General features: G+C 32.9%; 1 protein-coding gene across 3 annotated transcripts in view; it reads left to right on the forward strand.

Annotated features, from left to right (window-relative positions):
- LRRCC1 (leucine rich repeat and coiled-coil centrosomal protein 1) overlaps window positions 1-16,977 on the forward strand; it is a 31,706-nt gene extending 14,729 nt beyond the window's left edge. For all 3 annotated transcript variants that reach the window (XM_079143749.1, XM_079143750.1, XM_079143751.1), the window contains 12 exons: window positions 202-349; window positions 1,218-1,366; window positions 5,826-6,030; window positions 6,562-6,701; window positions 7,835-8,036; window positions 10,323-10,508; window positions 11,570-11,744; window positions 12,852-13,015; window positions 13,384-13,592; window positions 13,684-13,821; window positions 14,144-14,279; window positions 16,283-16,977. In XM_079143749.1, coding sequence (XP_078999875.1) covers window positions 202-349; window positions 1,218-1,366; window positions 5,826-6,030; window positions 6,562-6,701; window positions 7,835-8,036; window positions 10,323-10,508; window positions 11,570-11,744; window positions 12,852-13,015; window positions 13,384-13,592; window positions 13,684-13,821; window positions 14,144-14,279; window positions 16,283-16,405 — 1,975 coding nt within the window. In that variant the 3' untranslated portion in view covers window positions 16,406-16,977. The remainder of the gene's footprint in view (window positions 1-201; window positions 350-1,217; window positions 1,367-5,825; window positions 6,031-6,561; window positions 6,702-7,834; window positions 8,037-10,322; window positions 10,509-11,569; window positions 11,745-12,851; window positions 13,016-13,383; window positions 13,593-13,683; window positions 13,822-14,143; window positions 14,280-16,282) is intronic.
- The last annotated feature ends 4,751 nt before the right edge of the window (window positions 16,978-21,728 follow it).

Here is a 21,728-nt window from a genome sequence, read left to right on the forward strand (position 1 = left end):
GAGCACTTAATTGTCTTTCTTATAATTTTGAGGCTCTCCATCAACAAAGCACACCCATAAAATTTATGAAGTAGTGTAAGTTACTATTATTTAATATCCTTTTTTAAAAGGTGTTTGCAAATCTTACTAAAATATTAATATTAGAGAATAGTATAAACTGTACTTTTCTTGGAATTATTTTCTGAATTTTATTTTTTGCAGTTGTAATCGTAAAATCAAACAACCTTACTTTAAAGATTTATATGTAAGATCATCTTTAGCAAACTGTAATTTTTTACAAGAATTAGAAGAACAGAAGAATGAAATCATTAAAGTAGAAAATAACATCGCAGAAGACAACACATACCGGGTAAAATTTAGGAGTTTAAGATTATTCACATTCATTATTCATTATTCATTTGAATAATCTTAGTTTTAAGTACAATGTCTCAGAAAACTACGTATGTTTCTATGAGCAAAAATATTGTAAATAGTAATGAGAATTTTTCCTTCCTGATTTCCAGGCATTGTGTAACATGACTGTTTTTATAATTTTAAAGGAATAGAAATTACACATTTATTTAAGATCAGATGTAAGTGAAATCATTTGTTACATACTTATAGAGGGAGAAACCTTTTCCACTTCTTATTAAAGTAGTGGTTCCTAGCTTTTTTGAATGTCAGACCCTTTTCAATAAGGAAATCTGAAACTCTTCTCAAAAAGCAACCTTTACACACAAAATGTTGTATATGAGTTCCAGGTTTTCATGAACTAATCTGAAACCAAATTTTGGGCACAGGTTAATAGGTATCAAAAATTTTCTAAATTACTCTGTTTGCTTGAACAGCATTCATGTTGAGAATTTTTAGTACATGTTCATTTTTTACTTTATATTTTTTATTAACTTGCCAGTTGTACTTGTTGAAGTACTAGTTAGTTGTTCTTCTGGTTGTACTTAGTAGATTTACATTTATACCTTTGTTGTTACTGCTTTTCTCCCCTTATTCTCAACACTGGAGACTTTAATATTGAGGAAAACATATCATTATGTTATGATAGTAATAATAGCAGCTAACATTTTTTTGAATGATTACTATGTGCCAGACACAGTTCTGCACTGTTTATCATCCTTCTATTAATTGTTTAGTAGCTCTTTGAAGTGAAGTAAGATGAAAAATTGAGACGGTAAAAAGTTAGGTTACATTTCTAAGTTCACCTAGCTGTTGTTTCTTTTCAGTCTCTTGTTGAACAACTAGACCAAGAGAGAGAGATGAGATGGAAAGCTGAACAAGCTGAAAAGAAGCTAATGGAGTATATTGATGAACTACATAAACAAGCAAATGAAAAAAAAGATGTTCATAGCCTGGCTCTACTTACCACAGACAGGTAAGGCCAAAATATGTAAACCTAAAGGACACCTTGTAGCATAAAGAATATTAAAGTTGGAGCTAGAATATCTTAATTTAAATTAACTACAGTATGATTAAAAAACAGATGTTTTCTTTTGATTTGAAGAGTTAATGTTTTGTTAACTTGTTACATAATTTAGGAATTCCAGGTATATTTATTTGAGCCCTTAAACTGGCTGGGAAGTGTCAGATAAATATATAGATATGTATTATAAGTAAAAAACAAGCAGGTATTGGCAAAATTTTTCTGTGAAGTTCCAGATTGTACAAAGGACAGTGTTCACAAATTTTTGTTTAGGTTTCCTGGGTCCTCATTAAACTGTTGTCAAGTTTGTCTTTTGAAATTGGCTGTGGTACCTGATAGCCCATGTTTTTTTATTCCATTTTTATTTTTTTTCTTTCTCTGCCTTCATTCTAGCTCCCATTTTATCTCATGGTACACTGTTTAATACAAGTCAGTCTTACTCTACTGTAATCTATGAAAATACCAGTTTTCTAAATATAGTACTTGTTTTTCCCTCTGTTTTCTGTAATTATTTCTAAAGTTATACCTTTCTTCAAATGGTTATAAGATTTTTCTACAAACTTCCTTTTGATTTTTATGTCTTCTTACCCTTGAAGGAATGCTAGTTTTCTAGACTTGTTATTTGCCACAAAATGGATTTAGAAGTTGCTCTTGTTTGCAGTTTCTGTCTGTATAGTGTAAGATCTCATTTGAATAACAAGTTGATGTACACAGCTCCCAGCCCAATTTCCAGTTTCTGTTAAGCATTTAACTGGGAAAGTTTTATGATACTATGTGGTAGTTTCTACCCTCCTACCCACTTCTGTGTTGTGTAAGAAAAATTATAAAACCTGTTGTGTACATTATGAGAACCTCTACAGTTAAGCACACTGTGATGCATTGTGCTACTACAGTCTTCTCTCCCCACCACCACCATCACCATTTTTGTGTTTGGGAACTGCTATCTTTTAAATGGATAAAAGATGGTATTTAGCAGGGATGAGAGACCAGGATGGATAAATTAACAGTTCTCTGACTACCTCAGAAAAACAGCACTCTTGCTTGAAGTAGGTAGGTGGGTAGCCAACATTATCAGCAACACCTTTATAGAAGCCCCTGTAACTGAGTCATGGACATGACCGTGGAAAAGAGGATTCATCTTTTTCTTCAGAATGAAGCAAAACTTATTCTAGGAGTTGTTTTTATTTCATTTTAATTCCTTTTGGCTTATAATTGAAATTCCTTACAGATTTGATAATAGGCTATCTTCACTTTTAGCTATATATGAAGGAATTTTTATTTTATTTCATACTGCAGGTATTATTTAGTGGAATATTAGAGGAAGGTGGGTTGAGTCTGCTTACTAGATTCCATTTAATTTGGAAGGATTTGGGTATATTTCATCTTTATCCTTGTATAACTTGATTTAACCCATCATTCTCGTATTACATATTCATTGTACTTGAAAAATCTTTTTTTTTCTGATTCTAATTTTATGTAAACTCATGTTTGTCTGTCTGTCTGCCCTTTTGAAGTTAGATCCTGACCAGTCTTGATATTCCCATATGTGCTTTGTTAGAGACTCTGTATCCCTAGCTCCTAATACAGGGTCTGGCATCTAGGTGTCATACATACTTGTATTTGTTATCTTAAAAAATTAATCTTGTTAGGTGTGGTGGTGGCTTGTCCTGTAATCCCAGCTGCTCAGGAGGCTAAGGCAGAAGAATTGCAAGTTCTAGGCCAGCCACAGCAACGTGTCAATAATTTTAAAAAAAAATTTTTATTTTAAAGGCTTGGTAGAATACCCCTGGGTTCAGTCCCCAGCACCACCAAAAAAAGAAAGAAAGAAAATATCTTTTCTAGCATGATATGTTTATTGTTTAGACCTCCTTGGTAAACAAATTTGCTTATCTAATTGCATTCTAAAATTGCCTTGCCTGTATTTCTCATAAGATTTTTAAGATTAACATATCCTCAGGCAAACTCATCCTGCTTCCTTATTTTGTATTGTTGGCTCTGATAAGTGGTGTTCCATCAGCATCTGGACAGCCACCAAAAGTAGAAATCTAGGAATAATTGTTCCTAGATTATTGTTTTCTTTCTCTTTCTCATATCCCACAACCAGTAAGTGTTGATATGCTCTTCATTCCATTTCTTAAAATACACTGAATTATCTCCTCTATGTCCTAAAATTGTTGCATTAATTTATGTTTTATCTCTTGCTTAGATAATTGCTCCAGCTCTCCTTGTCTATAGCTTCAGTGGCCCCATCCTATAGTCCACAGAATAATAAATTCTGACATTCTCATAACCTCAAATTGGAGTTGAAAGAGTAAACAAAGACAGACCAGTATGGCACTTCTCTTTTGAAATACAAGAAGAGAGATAACAAGAACAAAAATTAGAGAAATGACTCTAGTAAAGAAATTGATGGATATATTTCTTTAAATACAGCCTAGAAGCAATAGATACTGGGGCAGCAGCCTAGCTCAGTAATTTCTTCATGAGGCTATCTTTTCCAAATACTAGACTTTTATTACATCATCAACTATATTCCTATAGAATGTGGATGAGGGGTGAGGGGTAAGCATCTGACCCAGGCTAGTTAATCATAATGTATTAACCCATGTCCACAATGATATTCATGGGTGCACATATGAACTAAATCAAACTAATCAGAATCTTCCCTGTGACTCTTCTAAGTTGAGCTAGAAGAAGATAATCTTTTCATTTGGTCCTCAGATGTATTAGAATGGAAGTCCAGGAATGTTTGTAGTCCTTCCCTCTATATCCCCTGCCCATTTCCCCCAAACATAAGGATACCTAACAGTTGAAACAACTGAAGATAGCCTCTAGGATATCAGGTATAAAGAATTCCAATGGAATTCATGTTCTTGGTTTCAGTGGCCCCCAGAATAGTTCTAGTCTTCTCTTTCTCTAAGTTTAGCTATGTGGGTCAGTAAATTCTTCCATTTTGTTTAACTAGTTAAGAGTTTTTAACTATAACCAATGGGTTCTGACTGACAGGAAGCAAGCATCAATATGTGGTGTCTGGGGAAGATACAGAGAAGTCAAAGTTGATTTTCAGGTAGTTATTCATACATCACTTAATACCACACAACTTTATAAATATGTCTTTTTCCTCTGTGACTATAGTGAGTGTTTTGAAGGCAAAGACTGCATATTATTCCTCTTGTTTGCTTTTTAAAAAGTCCACAACTAGCCTGACTGCATGAAACATTAAGTATTCAGTAAAGTCTTAAAGTGGAATAGGAAAGCTTATTTAAGATGAAGTTCCGTTAATTTATGTAGAATATAGAGCATTTTTCATTTGGACACATTGTTAGGGTCAGGGATGGGGGAAAGGCATATACTGCATTTCAGCCTTTTTTTTTTTTTAACTGTAATTACATTTTGAAACATACTTCGAATCTTCCTCTTTACTTTTTTTTTTTTAATCTTTTAATTTTTTTACAGGCTGCATTTTGGTACATTGTACACAAATGAGGTACATTATTTCATTTCTGTGGTTGTACCCGATGTAGATTCATACCATTCGTGTAATCATACATGTACATAGGGTAATGATGTCTGTCTCATTCCACCATTTTTTCATACCCCCCACCCTCTCATTTCCTTCTACATAATCTAAAGTTCTCCCATTCTTCTCTCACTCCCCACCCCCCACCCCCATTACATATCATTCTGCACTTATCAGGGAAAACATTCGGCCTTTGGTTTTTTTGGGATTGGCTTTATTTCACTTAGCATAATATTCTCCAATTCCATCCATTTATTTGCAAATGTCATAATATTATTCTTCTTTATGGCTGAATAGTATTCCATTGTGTATATATACCAGAGTTTCTTTATCCATTCATCTGTTGAAGGGCATCTAGGTTGGTTCCACAATCTAGCTATTGTGAACTGAGCTGTATAAACATTGATGTGGCTGTGTTACTGTAGTATGCTGATTTTAAGTCCTTTGGGTAGAAACCGAGGAGTGGGATAACTGGGTCAAAAGGTGGATCCATTCCACGTTTTCTGAGGATTCTCCACACTGCTTTCCAGAGTGGCTGCACCAATTTTCAACTCCACCAGCAATGTAAAAGTGTGCCTTTTTCCCCACATCTACTCCAACATCTATTATTGTTTGTGTTCTTGATAATAGCCATTCTAATTGGAGTAAGATGAAATCTTAGAGTTGTTTTAATTTGAATTTCTCTAATTACTAGAGATGTTGAACCCTTTTTCATATATTTATTAATTGCCTGTATGTCTTCTTCTGTAAAGCGTCTGTCCAGTTCCTTGGCCCATTTGTTGATTGGGTTCTTTGTATTTTTGGTGTAAAGATTTTCTACTATAGTCTTAACATTGATTACATTTTTTTTTTTCATTTTCTACTTTAATGCTGTTCATAATTTCTGCTTAGGCTAAAGGATATTATTTTTAGAGAAAGAACTGCCAAAGCACAACTTGAAGTTATGGTTCACAAGCTTCAAAATGAAATTAAAAAATTAACTATTGAATTAATAAAAGCAAGAGATCAGCAGGAAGATCACATTAGACACTTAAGAACCCTGGAAAAAGCATTAGAAAAAATGGAGAGACAAAAAGGGCAACAGCAGGCAGCACAGGTATTTCTCTTTTTTAATCTATCAGTGATGTGGATTAATTCATAGCTTCTCATCTGTAATAAATTATACTATATGGTAAATCTAAAAGATATTAGGCTGTGTGCAAAAAATAAGTTATTGTTAATTTAAATATAGCAGTCATGTTGACTATGGAATCATACCTAAATTAAGGCTACCAGCACTTACACAAAGTAATTATAAGAAGAGGAAATATTGAAGGTTATTAATTAGGCTTGTATTTCAAAGAGCTAAGTTTTAAAAGTTAGGAGAGTGGGGGACTTCAAGGAATTTCATTTTCATGGTTTCTGAAAAAAATTCCCATCAAAATTTGTAATGCAGATAAGTAGTAGTTAATGCCAGTATATTTGATGCTTATAAGGTTATACTTTGTGTGACTTGTTAATAAACTTCGAAAATAAACTTGGTCACTAGGTCTAATCATTTAAAAAGGCACTTTTATGGGAATTGGCATTAAAATAGAAGCATGGGAGATTGTTGTCTATGAACTATAATTGTGTGCACTTTTCTCAGATAAGACTTCTCCAAGAGGTGGAAATCAAGGCTGCAGCTGCTGATAGAGAAATAAACTTACTTCGAACTTCCCTTCATCAAGAAAAGGAACAAGTGCAACAACTTCATGAACTTCTGGCATTGAAAGAACAAGAACATAGGTAAATGAAAAATGTATCAGAAAAAAAAATTTTTTTTAAAATTTTTTGTTGTTGTTGTAGATGGACACAATACCTTTGTATTATTTATTTTTTTATGTGGCACTGAGGATCAAGCCCAGGGCCTCACAACCCCAGGTCCAGAAAAATATTGACTCTTAAAAATAAGTAAAAACTTCCCCCAATATTTAAAGACCGAGATTGAACATTGATGAAGTTTGACAGAATTAGCTCATGGAAAATACCTTACTTATGTACCCATTACCCTATAGCAAGAACTGGTAGCTAAAAAACAAATTGATGCTTTTATTTTCTGCATTTGAAGAAAGATTTTGTAACAGTGAAGCTTGATCTACACATTTCTCCAAACCCAACCAAAAGTTCACATAAAGAAGTTATTTAATTTACTTCCAAGTAACTTCTTATTAAATTAATCAGTATTTATTTCTCTGAAGCAAGGATCTATGAAAATAATGGAAAATAATTCAGTGCATGCCTGTAATCCCAGCAGCTAGGGAGGCTGAGGCAATAGGATCACAAGTTCAAATCAACTTCAGCAACTTTGCAAGGCAGTGACTCAAAATAAATAAAAAGGGCTGGCGATGTGACTCAGTGACCAAGTGCTCCTGAGTTCAGTCCCCAGTACCACAAAAAAAAAAACTTGACCCAAATCCAAAGATTTATAAATACTTTTGCACTTTCACTGGACTGACATTTTATTTTAAGCTAGTTCCAATCAAGCTGCATTTAAAAAACAAAGGCCTAGTGTGCTCTCTGATAGGTAGAAGCTAACTGGAAAAAAGGGAGGGTGGGGAGGGGAAGAATAGAAATCCACTGGATTAGACAAGGAGCGAGGGGAATAGGAAGGACAGCAGAATTAATCGGACATACCTTTCCTAGCCTCATATTTAATCATACGATCAGGGTAACCGCATCACATACAACCACAAGAATATGATTCTAAATAGAATAAGTTATGCTCTGTGTGTGTTTAATTTACCCAGATACATCCTACTGTCATGTATCACTGAAAAGAAGCAGTTAAAAAAGAAAAAAAAGACCTATTTAAGGACCTTTACAATGTTTCTTTTTAAGGGAACAGCATTTTTTTGATTTGTATTTGTTTTTCATTCTAGGAAAGAACTTGAAACAAGGGAGTTTTTCAGTGATGCTGAGTTCCAGGAAGCATTAGCTAAGGAAATATCCAAAGAAGAGAGAAAACATGAACAAGAAATAAAAGAATATCATAATAAAGTTGATATATTAAACCAGCAATATTTGGATTTAGAAAATGAATTCCGTATTGCTTTAACTGTTGAAGCCAGAAGATTTAAAGAGGTAACAGTTGGTATCTAGCTCTTTATTGAAAACAGAATCAACAAAATATTGTTTGATAAAAAGACTGCATTTTAGAATCCTTGCTCTATGTGCATGCTGGCTGTAGGATCTTAAATTATATAAATTCTTAGAACCTTTGTTTCCTCACATAAATAACTAGTCTTAATGAGATTGGAAAGACTATTAAGATAATAAATGGTGAAGTAAAGAGAGCAGTGGAATGGGAATGGGAAAATGTGAATTTTCCTCTGCTATAGTAGAGCAGGAGTTGACAAAACTAAAGCCCCCGGGCAGAATATGGCCCACTGCCTTTTTTTTTTTTTTTTTTCTTCTTAATAAATTTTATTGGAAAGATGCCATGCTCATTTTGTTATATATTATCTGTGTCCACTATCTGACTCTTACAGAAAAAAGTTTGGCAACGCCTGCTACAGAGAAACAATCTTGCTCCTGTCCCACCAGTTATATGCTAGATCCTATTTGTACTTTTCTGCTGAAGGGTGTGGCTTCAGCAAATCTTCCCTCTCTCTGTCTCTTACATCAGCAGTTTTTCCTTCTCTGTTGAACCATTCCCTTCAGCACATATGCCTTCTGTGATTTCTCTTAAAGAAAACTCTCTTGATCCCATTTGGCTACCACCTTGTTTCTCTACTTTGATTTATAACAGAACTTCTCAAGTATATGTTTTTGCTCTCACTAATTACTCTACTTCTCTCCCCTCTCACCTACTCTGAGTAGGGTTTTATTCCTGTTGCTCTACTGGTATTGCTGTAGTCAAAGCCACTAGCAACAGTCACACTGAAATTCATCCATTCAGTACTCATTTGATTTGACCTGGGAGCAGCATTGATGGAGTTGTTCTCTCCCTCCCTCTCCAGATTCTTTCCTCACTTGCTTGTCAGTACACCATATCTCTTGGGTTTCATGGCTTTCTGTTATTTCTCCTCTTTTCAGTCTCTTCTATTGATTTTTCTTATTTTCTCCAAAATTCCATTACTGGAAATGCCCAAGTTTCAATCCCTAACCTTGCTTTTCTAGACACAGTCTCTTGGTAAACTCCACCAGCATCATTTTATTATATCTCCAACCTGGATCTTTTGCCTGCATTCCAAACTTGGTATAACCACCTACTTAAAATCTCTAATTATTGACTTTTTCTCAAACCACCTTCAACACTTTTTCTATCTTAATAACATCTCCATACTACTAAGGGCTTAAATAAAAAATTAGAATCAGGGCTGGGGAGATAGCTCAGTTGGTAGAGTGCTTGCCTTGCAAGCACAAAGCCCTGGGTTCAATCCCCAGCACCACAAAAAAAAAAAAAAAAAAAAAAAAAATTAGAATCATCATTGACTCCTCTTTGATAGTGCATATCCCATGCCTCAAGATATTCTGTCACCATTATGTTGAAAATATATATAGTCCTTTCTTATCACCTGTTAATGCCACCCTAGTGTAAGTCACATGTGTTTCACCTGTATCATTTTAAAAGCTTTTTAATTGATCTTCCTTCTTCCATCCTTATCCCTCCTTTCTGTTTATGCTGATCATAGCAGCTGCAATGTTCTATTAAAATAAAATGTAAGTTAGATCATATGACTCCTCAAAGTTTTCTATTGTACCTCCAGTTCATTCAGGTTAGTTAAAAGTTCTTTATAATTTAACCCTCTGATTTCATGTCCTACCATCCTTCCCTTCATTCACGCCACTCCCAGTGACACCAGCTTTCATGCTATTCCTCCAGCATTCCAAGCACATTTCTGCCTAGAACATCTGCATATATTTGCAGTTCTCTTCTTTACCTCCTTCCAAGATATCGATGCAGTGTTACCTTCTCATGATTATGTCATTTAAAATTGAACTTGCCTCTCCAGCATTTCACATCCCTTCAACCTTCACCCAAGCACACGTCAGTGAATAAGCTATATAGTTTAGTGTGCTTATCGTATTCTTAGTCCCTACCCACTAGAATGTAACCTTTACAGAGGCTGGGATGTTAGTCCATTTTATTCATTGATATATTCGTATGCCTAGAACAATGATTGGCATACAATAGGCTCTCAGTAAATATTTCTCAAATTAATGAATTCTGGTTGTAGATCCACTATTTCCCTGGGTCTCAATTTTATCATCTGGAAATTAGTTATTGAAACAAATTATCTCTGAATTTTATTCTTTTTCTAAACTCTGATTCTAAAAATGAAACATGGAAGCTATTTACAGAAGCAAATTTTTTTACTTATTTTGAAAACTGTCATTTATATAAAATGTAATTTTGAAATATAGGTTAAAGATGGTTTTGAAAATGTTGCAACTGAGTTAGCCAAGAGCAAACATGCTCTTATTTGGGCTCAACGGAAAGAAAATGAGTCTTCCTCTTTAATTAAAGATCTGACCTATATGGTAAAGGAACAAAAATCAAAACTTGCAGAAGTTTCCAAATTAAAACAAGAAACAGCAGCAAATTTACAGGTAAGACTTCATAACATTATAATTTGCTTCAATTTTTTATATCATTGTTTTCAACTGTGTTATGATTTTAGAAAATACACAAAATGAACTTTTTTTTGGTACTGGGATTGAACCCAAGGATGCTTAACCACTGAGCCACATCCCCAGCCCTTTTTATTTTTTATTTTGAGACAGGGTCTCACTAAGTTGCTGAGACTGACTTTCAACTTGCAATCCTCCTGTCTCGGCCTCCTAAGTCACTGGGATTATAGGCATGCACCATCACACCTAGCCACAAAATGAACTTTTAAATGATAGCAATTATATATTGTGACGTGTATGAAAAAAAAGAGCAACTAAAGGGATTAGAGTTTTGATTTCATGTATTATATTGCTTAGCTTAAAATATATATGCAAAATAAGTGAATTAATTTTAAGAAGCATGTTAAATTGGTCCTCAGTTGTACAGGTTATACAACAAAAATTGGATTGGTAGTGTTCAAATGGTTGAAGTTTGGAAGCGGAGGGATTGGTTGAAGTTTGAGAAACACCAGTTGAATTTCTGATACGAATGTGGTGGTGGTGGTGGTGCTTTTTGGATACACTTAATCATAGTAGTTTTTAAACTAATGTTTTTATTGCTGTTGCCTCGATTAAACATAAGTACTATTTGCCCCAAGGACCACTCAGTTTTGGGGAAGTAACTTTTAGAATGTTGAGGGCTAGGGATATATAGCTCAGTTGGTAGAGTGCTTGCATTGCAAGCACAAGATCCTAGGTTCAATACCCAGCACTGCAAAAAAAAAAAAAAAATGTTGATAAAAATGCTTCATGAGAAATTTTGAAAATTATAAATATAGTTTCTCCTGTATAATTTTAGAATTAAATTCAGAGTGTCAAAAGCTTTTTATTTCATGGTTGATCTTTTTCTTAAGTTAATAAAAACACACTTCTGATATATAACTTGGCAACATTCTTGTCTGTACTTGCTTAAATAATGTTTTTTTCTCTTTGTAAAATGCAAAAGAAAAATTGAAATAAGCACTTAATCACTTTTTTTTTTTAATTTGGGGGTTAAACAGAATCAAATCAACACTCTTGAAATTTTGATTGAAGATGACAAGCAGAAGAGTATTCAAATAGAACTTCTCAAGCACGATAAAGTCCAGCTTATCTCTGAGCTAGCAGCCAAGGAATCACTGATTTATGGATTAAGGACAGAAAGAAAAGTGTGGGGACATGAGCTGGCACAGCAGGGTAAAATTCTCAAATTTTCATACGCACAATAGCCAATAAATTTGGGTGTTGAAAAGAAAAGGGTGTAACTGCCTTGAGATACCAGGGAAAAAGATGACATTTTATCTTGAAGAATATGTAGGCATTTGCCACCCAAAGAGGAATGACACCTCTTAGAAAATGGAAAATAGTTTATTATACCAATTAAATTATAACTGATATTTTAAATTTTTCCATTTAATTTTTTACTCCTGTAAAAAACATAAAAATCATACCTATTTATGGAATACCATGTTTTTATGCATATGTACATTTTTTGTAATTTAAAAAAAAGTTTTTTCTAGTTGTAGGTGGACACACTACCTCTATTTTAATGTAGTGCTGGGGATTGAATCCAGTGCCTCCCACATGTTAGGCAAGTGCTCTATCACTAAGTGAGCCACAATCCCATCCACATTTTGTAATTTTTAAATCAGAATAAAATGTCTCTCCTCAAGTATTTATCATTTATTTATGGTAAAAACTTCAAAATGCTTTTAGCTCTGATATTTTGTATTAATTTCTTCCCAATATGATTTTGAACCATGTATACCTTTATAATAAATTGTTAAAATAATTATTATATGATGATTTTAAATTATTTGTATAGTATGCAGTTGTTTATATTCAGATGTTTGTAACCGTTATACTATTGGGCATGCAGAAATATAAAATAGCATATGATTGAAGACCACTTTAGGTTTAGGTAAGCCCTCCATCTCATTCTTTTTCCAGTTACTATAAGACAAGAGATAATATGCTGTTTTACAGTATTTATAGATGCCTTCAAAATTATGAATAGTTAGATATTGGTCTTAATGGAGCCATGACATGAATTAAGTATTGCATGTCTGAGTTACTTGTCTTTGATTTTATTCATGATTTTAGGTTTGTAAATAGCCCAGGTGTATAGAAGGCTTTTTGTTCGCTTCCCCTCTCCCCTTCATATTATATTATTGTATGCTTTGTGATTTTATACAATTTTTCTGTTTATTTACTATATATTCTACATTGTTAAATTTTTTTTTCATAAAATAAAAAGCCTCCAAGGCATGTTCCCATTTCTAACTGATGATGTTTGTTTTTAAGGATCCACTCTAGCCCAGAATCGTGGAAAATTAGAAGCTCAAATTGAAAGTTTATCTAGAGAGAATGAGTCTCTAAGAAAGGGAAATGAAAGGGATATTGATGCATTAAGAATAAAGTGCAAAATCATAGAAGACCAAACTGAAACCATTGCAAAATTAAAAACTGTAAGTTTGACATTTTATTTTTGAAAAAGGGCAAATGGCAGGTTTGAAAATCTCTGGATCGTAGCATCTACAAAATAATTTGTCTCAGTGATTCCCAACTGTTGTAGAATATAAGACAAATATCTTGTATTTCCTTTTATAATATTTGCCCCTTTGCTCTTGAAAGTGCTACCTGATGTTTATTAACTTGAATTTTATGGAAAATTCTATTATTGCCTTAGAAAAAACTGGAAATAACCTCGTAAAAGAAGTTATAAAAAAAATTAGCATGTTTATAATAGCCTTTTAAATGATAAGTTAAACCATATCTTACCAGAATATGAAACATTTAAGATTGATAAAAATGAAGTGCAGATTTTTTTTCTTAGAGTTTACAAGAAAAAGATGAACAAATCAAAATATTACAAGAAAAAATCACCCAAATAGAAAAATCTGCTCAAGAACAACTTGACGAAAAATGTGCACAGCTGGATAGTATAATTGAGAAATTGGAAAGACACAATGAAAGAAAGGAAAAGCTGAAACAACAGTTGAAAACAAAGGAATTAGAACTTGATGAAATTAGAAAAGCTTACAGGTATTATACACTATTTCTCACTGAGAAAAAAAATAAGTGACTTCATAATTTCATATACCTAATTTACTTTTTAATTTACTTCTCATATTAGTACACTTAATCAGAAATGGCATGATAAAGGAGAACTTTTATGTCACCTTGAAACACAAGTAAAAGAAGCAAAAGTAAAATTTGAAAACAAGGAAAAGAAACTTAAAGCCGAAAGAGACAAAAGTATTGAACTACAAAAGTAAGCATTATGTCCTACAGGATGTTGGGGTCTCTTTAAACATAAACAATGATTTGAGAAGGGTAAAATGTGTAATACTCAAGAGGAAATAAAATTTTACCTTGTATATAAATGGAGTTCTAAAATTTGTAAAATTGAAGTTTCTTTTAAAAATAAGTTATTATATAGTTTAATGATCAGTTCTTGTGTCAAAATATAAAATGGTATCAATAACATGGCATATGGATAGCCCTCCCCCCCCCCAAAAAAAAAAAAAAACACTTGTATACACACCCTCCACATACACACATATATACATAGGGTTTTTCTCACTTTTTTTAAGAGATGCAATGAAAAAGCTTCATTGTCTGGATGATGCCTTTAAGAAACAAGTCGACGCAATTGTTGAAGCTCATCAAGCTGAAATACTACAACTGGAAAATGAAAAGCAGAAATGTATTGATTCTGCAAATTTAAAGGTACTGTAAGTAAAATTCACTATGATTATCAGTGTTAAATAGTTATCACTAAATAAATTAGATCGTTGGAAATTACAAAGGGAAAAGTCTGCATGGTTTTATGACCATATAATAGATACAGGTGTTACCAAAACTGTCATGAGGCCAGGTTTGGTAGTACTTCAAGTTAGTTGTGGGACATAATTCTAATGAAATTAAAATTGTAAATTTGATCCTTGTGTGCACCTGATCCAAGATCTCTGGATGAAAATTTTCATCTCTGTAACCAATCCGTCCCTTTGTTTATACCTAGGTAAGGAGAGAACCTTGAAAAAATTCTCAGAAAGTACTCTGTTCATTAGAGTTTGAAACTGTCAGCCTTATCATCTTGATAAGGTTGACAAAGTTGAATAAGTTTCAGGTGAGACTAAATCAAAGGAAAAGCACCTCTGAAGGTTTATATTAATACAAATTCATGAGCCTTCCCTCAACACTTTTATATCTTGGCTGAGGCTCAGGTATTTTTAAAATCCCACAGATGATTCTGGTATGTTCCCTGTACAGAAATCCACTAGAGTTGGTTTTGAATCTCCATTTTCCCTTATTTTGAGTGGTAATAAGAAACTAAGGTGTCTGGGTGGCTCTCATGCCTGCTGAGGCAGGAGAATCTCGAGTGCAAAGCCAGCCGCAACAGCTTAGCAAGGCCCTAAGCAACTTAGTGAAACCCTGTCTCTAAATACAATTTTAAAAGGACTGGGGATGTGGCTCAGTGGTTAAGTACTGGTTCAATCCTCGGTACCAAAAAAAAAAAAAAAAAAGAAAGAAAGAAAGAAACTAAGGTATCTGAGACTAGAAATTCAAACATGAACAACTGGAAAAGAAATTAACAAGGCAAAGTAATGCTGTATCTAGGATCTAATTAAAGTTGTGACTTCAAGTGAAATAACCTCAGTACTCCATGCAAATAGAAAGAGGTCTTTGGATGTAATCGCAATGAATAAAAATAACTACAAAATTTAGTTATTTCAAGTCACTAGATATTTCAGGTTTTTTGTTTGTTTGTTTGTTTGTTTGTTTAACATCTACCAAGTACTTAACAACAGCATGTCAGGTAATTCCAAATAAAATATAAGATTAGAACCTTAACTGAAGGGAAAATACTGAGTTCAGTGTTGGACCTTCTGCCAGTATGAAGTAGCATTAAAGGAAGGAATTCATTTAAAAGAGGAGTTGGAGAAATAGAACCAGAGCTTAAATGTGATCATTTAAGGTGTTGTGGGCAGGGGCAGGGGAGGGGGGAGGGGGGTACAGGTGGTACTCAGAAATCACAGAGGTGACAGTTTAAATTAGAAGAAATAATGATTTTTCTAAGGGGAAATGTATATTAGGGGTTAGGAAAAAAAAAAAAAAAAAAAGGATGGCCATATTGGTGTATCAAGAATGTTATAGAAGAATGTTTCAAGCAGAAATTAACAGTATCAGATATAGAGGACCTAGGGAAATGTAAGGAATAAATTATAAAATGATCTCTAAAAAATGATAATATAGAACCATCAATGGTACTTTCAGAAATGCAGTAGGGACTAAATTGAAAAGGTTTCCTTGTGGAGGAAGGTTATTTCAGTTTTGAAGATCCATCAAGAAACTGGTTTTTAAGTTGAACTTAAGACTGTGTACGTATAGGCTGCACAGGATAGTAGAAGGGATAAGTCAGAAAACTCTGGCCTGTAATACATAGAAATTGCACAACCTTGAAGAAATTCTCTGTGCTCTAAAATAGAGTTTAAATTCTTTTTCACAAGAACCCTATGAGAACTAAATCAATATATACAAAAGTACTTTTTATACTGTATAAACATATTTTCCCTATTAGCATTTGAACAAGTTATATTTTACTAACCTTATCCTACTGAATGAATCACAAATTACAAAATACATAGCAATAAGTTGACTTTTTTTCTTTCAAATGCATTTTTAAAGTATGTTTTCTTTAGGAAATTAAAAAAGTAGTTTACACATTTTAGGTTCATCAAGTTGAAGAAGAAATGCGTGAACTTCTGGAAGAAACATGCAAGAACAAAAAAGCAATGGAAGAAAAAATTAAGCAACTTGCTTGTGCTCTAAATGAAATTCAGCAAGATATGTGATGGTTCTGAGAACGAATTTAATTGAAATGGACCAGTAGACCTATTGTAAAAATGATTAAATATTGTAATAGTAGTAACTGCTATGACTTTGAAATGTCTCTTTCTACACATTTCATTTTGAATATATTTTAAAAGATTTTTGATCAACTATTAATTGTATATGTAGGTTTTTATAATAAATTGTTGATAATTATGTGTGTTAGAAAACCTCTTATAATAACTAGATTTACAACACTTTTTGTTGTTTCTGTGCTATACATTGTTTGGTAATTACACGATTGCCTGAAGATTTGTAAATGAAGATTAGTATTTTGACTATATAAGGGAAAATATTTTAATCATTGTTGTTACCATTTTTGTGTTAATGAAGAACTAATTATATTTATTGGTTATCTTTTAGTTGATGTAGCTCCATTCTTTTAAAGTACTTATAAGATATAGCCAAGAAGTATTTGAAATTTGTATGATAAAAGATGTGGCATTCTTAAGAAAGCATGTAGCTATCTCCATATCCCACCTACAACCACTATAATGCATATGACTTTTCATTAAAGATTACATTTAAAGTTTTATTAATATTGTCTCTTCCAGAAGATGAGCACTACTGTTGCATGCTCATTCTCCCTTTTAGTCACTGTATATGAAGAGAGTTTTGATTTTGCAACTTGGAAACACTCATATCAAGTCATTAATTGTTATTTTATTCTTGTCACCTCTTAATGCTGTGTATGCAGAGTGAGCCCCTGAGTGCTATGCCCGTCTACTATTTCTGAGAGGAGACAAAATATAATGCCACATTTTTAAAGCTCATATGAATAGTAAACTGTTTTAAAAAATAAATGTAATAGAAAAAAAATCAAATGCTTCTTAAAGAGACAGTCAAATTTCATTATAAATAAGCTTCATACTAAAATCTAAAATGACAGAAGACAGACCAGTACATGTAATGGGAGTCTCAGAAGGGAGATAAAAAGAAATATTTGAGAATAACTGAAAACTTCCTAAATTTGTTTGAAAATGATTAACTCACAGATAAAAATTTTCAATAAAGCCCAAGATAAAAAAGAATCATACCTAGACATGTTATAGTCAAATTGTTGGAAAAATCTTGAAAAGAGCAAACTGATTCAACTGAAAGAGGATTAACAGTGTAACAGCTGACATAAAAATTAATGCAGTTTAGGGGCTGGGGTTGTGGCTCAGTGGTAGAGCACTTGCCTAGAATGTGTGAGGCACTAGGTTCAATTCTCAGCACCACATATAAATAAGTAAATAGAATAAAGTTTTACCAACATCTAAAATTTTTTTTTTTAAATAAAAATAACAACAGGCTGGAAGGCAGTGAATCCTGTATTTGATGTGGTGGAAGAAAAGGAATTATCAACCAAAACTTCAAAATAAATGCCAAGTAAAAACATTCCTAGATTCTAATGAAGACCCAAAAAATAACATTGCTAGCCAACCTGCTTTAAGAGAATTGCTAAAGAAAGGCTAAAAAGAAATTATACCCAACAATATCAAATTCACTGAATGAAATGAGTATTATAAAAAATAATTGTTTATAAAAAACTAATTTTTACTTAGAAGACATGTAAAGTGGTAATTATAACTTGAATTTGTAACGTGATAAAAAATAGCTTAAATTTAGCACAAGGAAATAAAATACTGTATCGTTTATTTTTTCAGATTACATGAGTGTTATGCTAAAGATGACTTAAAATGCATATTGTAGGCTGGGACTGTGGCTCTGTGGGAGAGCTCGCCTAGCTGTGTGAGGCCTGGGTTCGGTCCTCAGCACCACATAAAAATAAAAAATAAACGCATTCTGTCTACCTACAACTAAAAATAAACATAAAAATATATTTTTTTAAAAATGCATATTGTAGTAGTCGCTGAGGAAACAACAAAAAATGTAGTTAAAAAAAATCACTAGGTTCATATCCCCTTCTGTAATGTAAACACAAGGAGCTTTGCAGACATGCTTCCCAGCAAAACAATCATATCTGGGAGAAAATAATTTAAAACAATCACTTAAAAATTATCCTAATGATATATAACAAAGAAAACAAAAATTTGAATCTCAGTACAAACAAGACCTAAAATGCAGAAGATTAAGATATACAGAATAGTCAAATTAACTTTTTAAAAATAAAAAAAGTTGGAGCACACCTTCTTGATTTTGAAACAACTGGATAACTACAATAAACCAAACCATATGTTGCTGACCTAGGGATAGACATGTAGATTAATGGAATGGAATAGAAAGACCAGAAATAATTCCTCACATTTATGGTTAATTGAAAGTTGACATGGGTGACAAAATTTAATTGTGGATAACAGTCTCTTTAATAAATGCCACTGAGTATATCAGATATTCATATACAAAGAATGGAGTTGAAACTGACCTCAAACATATCTCACAATGGACAAAAGACTGAAATATGAGGTAAAACACTTAAGAAGACATAGGTGTAAATATTGTGACTATATTAAGCAACTGTTTCCTAGTTTGGACAACAAAAGCCCAAACAAAGGAAAAAATTGATGAATTTCTTTGAAATAAAAGGCTTTTGGGCTTCTAAAAAACACTATGAGTGAAAAAACTTACAGGGTAGGAGAAAATTATGAATCATGTCTGATAAGGTGCATGTGCCTAGAATGTATGAAGAACTTTAACAACTGAACAGTAAAAGGTAAACAGCCTCATTGAGCCAATCAAGGTTTCTGAGAATTTGAAAAAAACTATCCTAAAACTTATGGAATTTCAAGGGATCCTGAACAGCAAAAGCAATCTTGGAAAGGAAGGGGGAAAAAAAAAAAAAAAAAAAAGCTCTACAGTAATCATATCAAGAGTGGTACTGACATAAAGACAAAATAGACCACTGAAATGGGATAAAGACCAAAAATAAAAATATATATGGTCAAATAATTTTCAACAAGTGTACAAGAACATTCAGTGGAAAAGATTATCTTCTCAATAAATGGCATTGAGAAAACTAAAAAGCCACATGCAAAAGATGAAGTCAGATCATTATGCCATATGCAAAAATTAAAGATCGAAAGATCTAATAGAGAAAATTATGAAACACAAGAAAACTTCAGAGAACAACTTCATGAATTAGAAGTAGAATTTAGCAACTTTCTTGAATATGACACCAAAAACAAGCAGCAAAAGAAAACAGACAAATTGAACTTCATCAAAATTGGAGAATATGAAAATCATATATCTGATAAGAAGTTAATATCTAGAATGTATAAAGAACTAAAATGCAGTAATGAAACCAATAGTCCAATTAAAAAATGAGAAAAGAACTTGAATAGACATTCCCCTAAAGAAGGTAACTGTCCAATATGAAAAAATGTTCATGAAGGGGTGCTATATTTTGTCGAACACTTTTTCTGCGCCAATTGAAATAACCATATGATTCTTATCCATAAGTCTATTGACATGATGGATTATGTTTATTGATTTACGGATGTTAAACCATCCTTGCATTCCAGGGATGAACCCCATTTGATTGTGATGCACAATTTTCTTAATACGTGTTTGGATACAGTTTGCCAGTATTTTGTTAAGGATCTTTGCACCTATATTCATCAAGGATATTGGTCTAAAATTTTCTTTCCTTGACGTGTCTTTGCCTGGTTTGGGTATGAGGGTGGTATTAGCTTCATAGAATGAGTTTGGCAGGGTACCCTCATTTTCTATTTCCTGGAATACTTTGAGAAGTATTGGAATGAATTCTTTGAAGGTCTTGTAAAACTCGGCTGAGAATCCGTCTGGTCGTGGGCTTTTCTTGGATGGTAGGTTTTTAATGGCTTCTTCTGTTTCATTGCTTGATATTGATCTGTTTAAGTTGTGTATATCCTCCTGGTTCAGTTTGGGAGGAGCATATGTCTCTAGAAATTTGTCAATGTCTTCAGTAGTTTCTATTTTGTTAGAATATAGATTTTCAAAGTAGCTTCTCATTATGTTCTGTATCTCAGTGGTGTCTGTCATGATATTTCCTTTTTCACCATGAATTTTAGTAATTTGAGTTTTCTCTCTTTGTTAGTGTGGCTAAGGGTTTGTCTATTTTGTTTACTTTTTCAAAGGACCAACTTTTTGTTTTGTCGATTTTTTGAATTGTTTCTTTTGTTTCAATTTCATTGATTTCAGCTCTGGTTTTAATTATTTCCTGTCTTCTACTACTATTGATTTTATTCTGTTCTTTTTCTAGGGCTTTGAGGTGTAATGTTAGGTCATTTAGTTGTTGACTTTTCATTCTTTTCTTGAATGCACTCCATGCAATGAATTTTCCTCTTAGTACCGCTTTCATAGTGTCCCAAAGATTTTGATATGTTGTATCATCATTCTCATTGACCTCTAAGAATGTTTTTATCTCCTCCCTGATGTTTTCTGTTATCCATGTTTCATTCAATAGCATATTATTTAGTCTCCAGGTGTTGGAGTAATTTCTGTTTTTTATTTTGTCATTGATTTCTACTCTGTTATGATCTGATAGAACACAAAGCAGTATCTCTATTTTTTTGCATTTTCTAAGGGCTGCTTTGTGGCATAACATATGGTTGATTTTCGAGAAGGTTCCATGTGCTGCTGAGAAGAAAGTGAATCCGCTTGTTGATGGATGGAATATTCTATATATGTCTATTAAGTCTAGGTTATTGATTGTGTTATTGAGTTCTACAATTTCTTTGGTTGGTTTTTGTTTGGAAGATCTATCTAGTGGTGACAGTGGTGCATTAAAGTCGCCCAGAATTATTGTGTTGTGGTCTATGGATTCCTGAAATTGAGGATTTGTTTGATGTACAGGGATGCACCATTATTTGGGGCATAAATATTTTACTATCACTATGTCTTCCTGATTTATGGTTCCCTTAAGCAGTATGAAATGTACTTCTTTATCCCTTCTAACTAACTTTGGCTTGAAGTCCACTTTATCTGATATAAGGATGGAAATCCCTGCTTTTTTACTGAGTCCATGTGTGTGGTAGGTTTTTTCCCATCCTTTCACCTTTAGTCTGTGGATGTCTTTTTCTATGAGATGAGTCTCTTGCAGGCAGCATATTGTTGGGTCTTTCTTTTTAATCCATTCTGCCATTCTATGTCTTTTTTTTTTTTTTTTTTTTTTGAGAATCTCTATCTCTTTGTTGAAATGATCTTTTGCTTCCTGCCCTTGCTCTTTCAGCTTATTGGTATTATCATTCATTGCCTGCATTTGCTCTCTTATCTCATCCTTTGCTTCGCAAATCATCTTAATCATGTATAATATGAAGTCCTTTTCTGACATTTCTTCTAACATACTGTCATTGGATTCTATTA

The sequence above is a fragment of the Sciurus vulgaris genome (assembly GCF_902686455.1).
Source record: "Sciurus vulgaris genome assembly, chromosome: 1".
Classification (NCBI taxonomy): domain Eukaryota; kingdom Metazoa; phylum Chordata; class Mammalia; order Rodentia; family Sciuridae; genus Sciurus; species Sciurus vulgaris.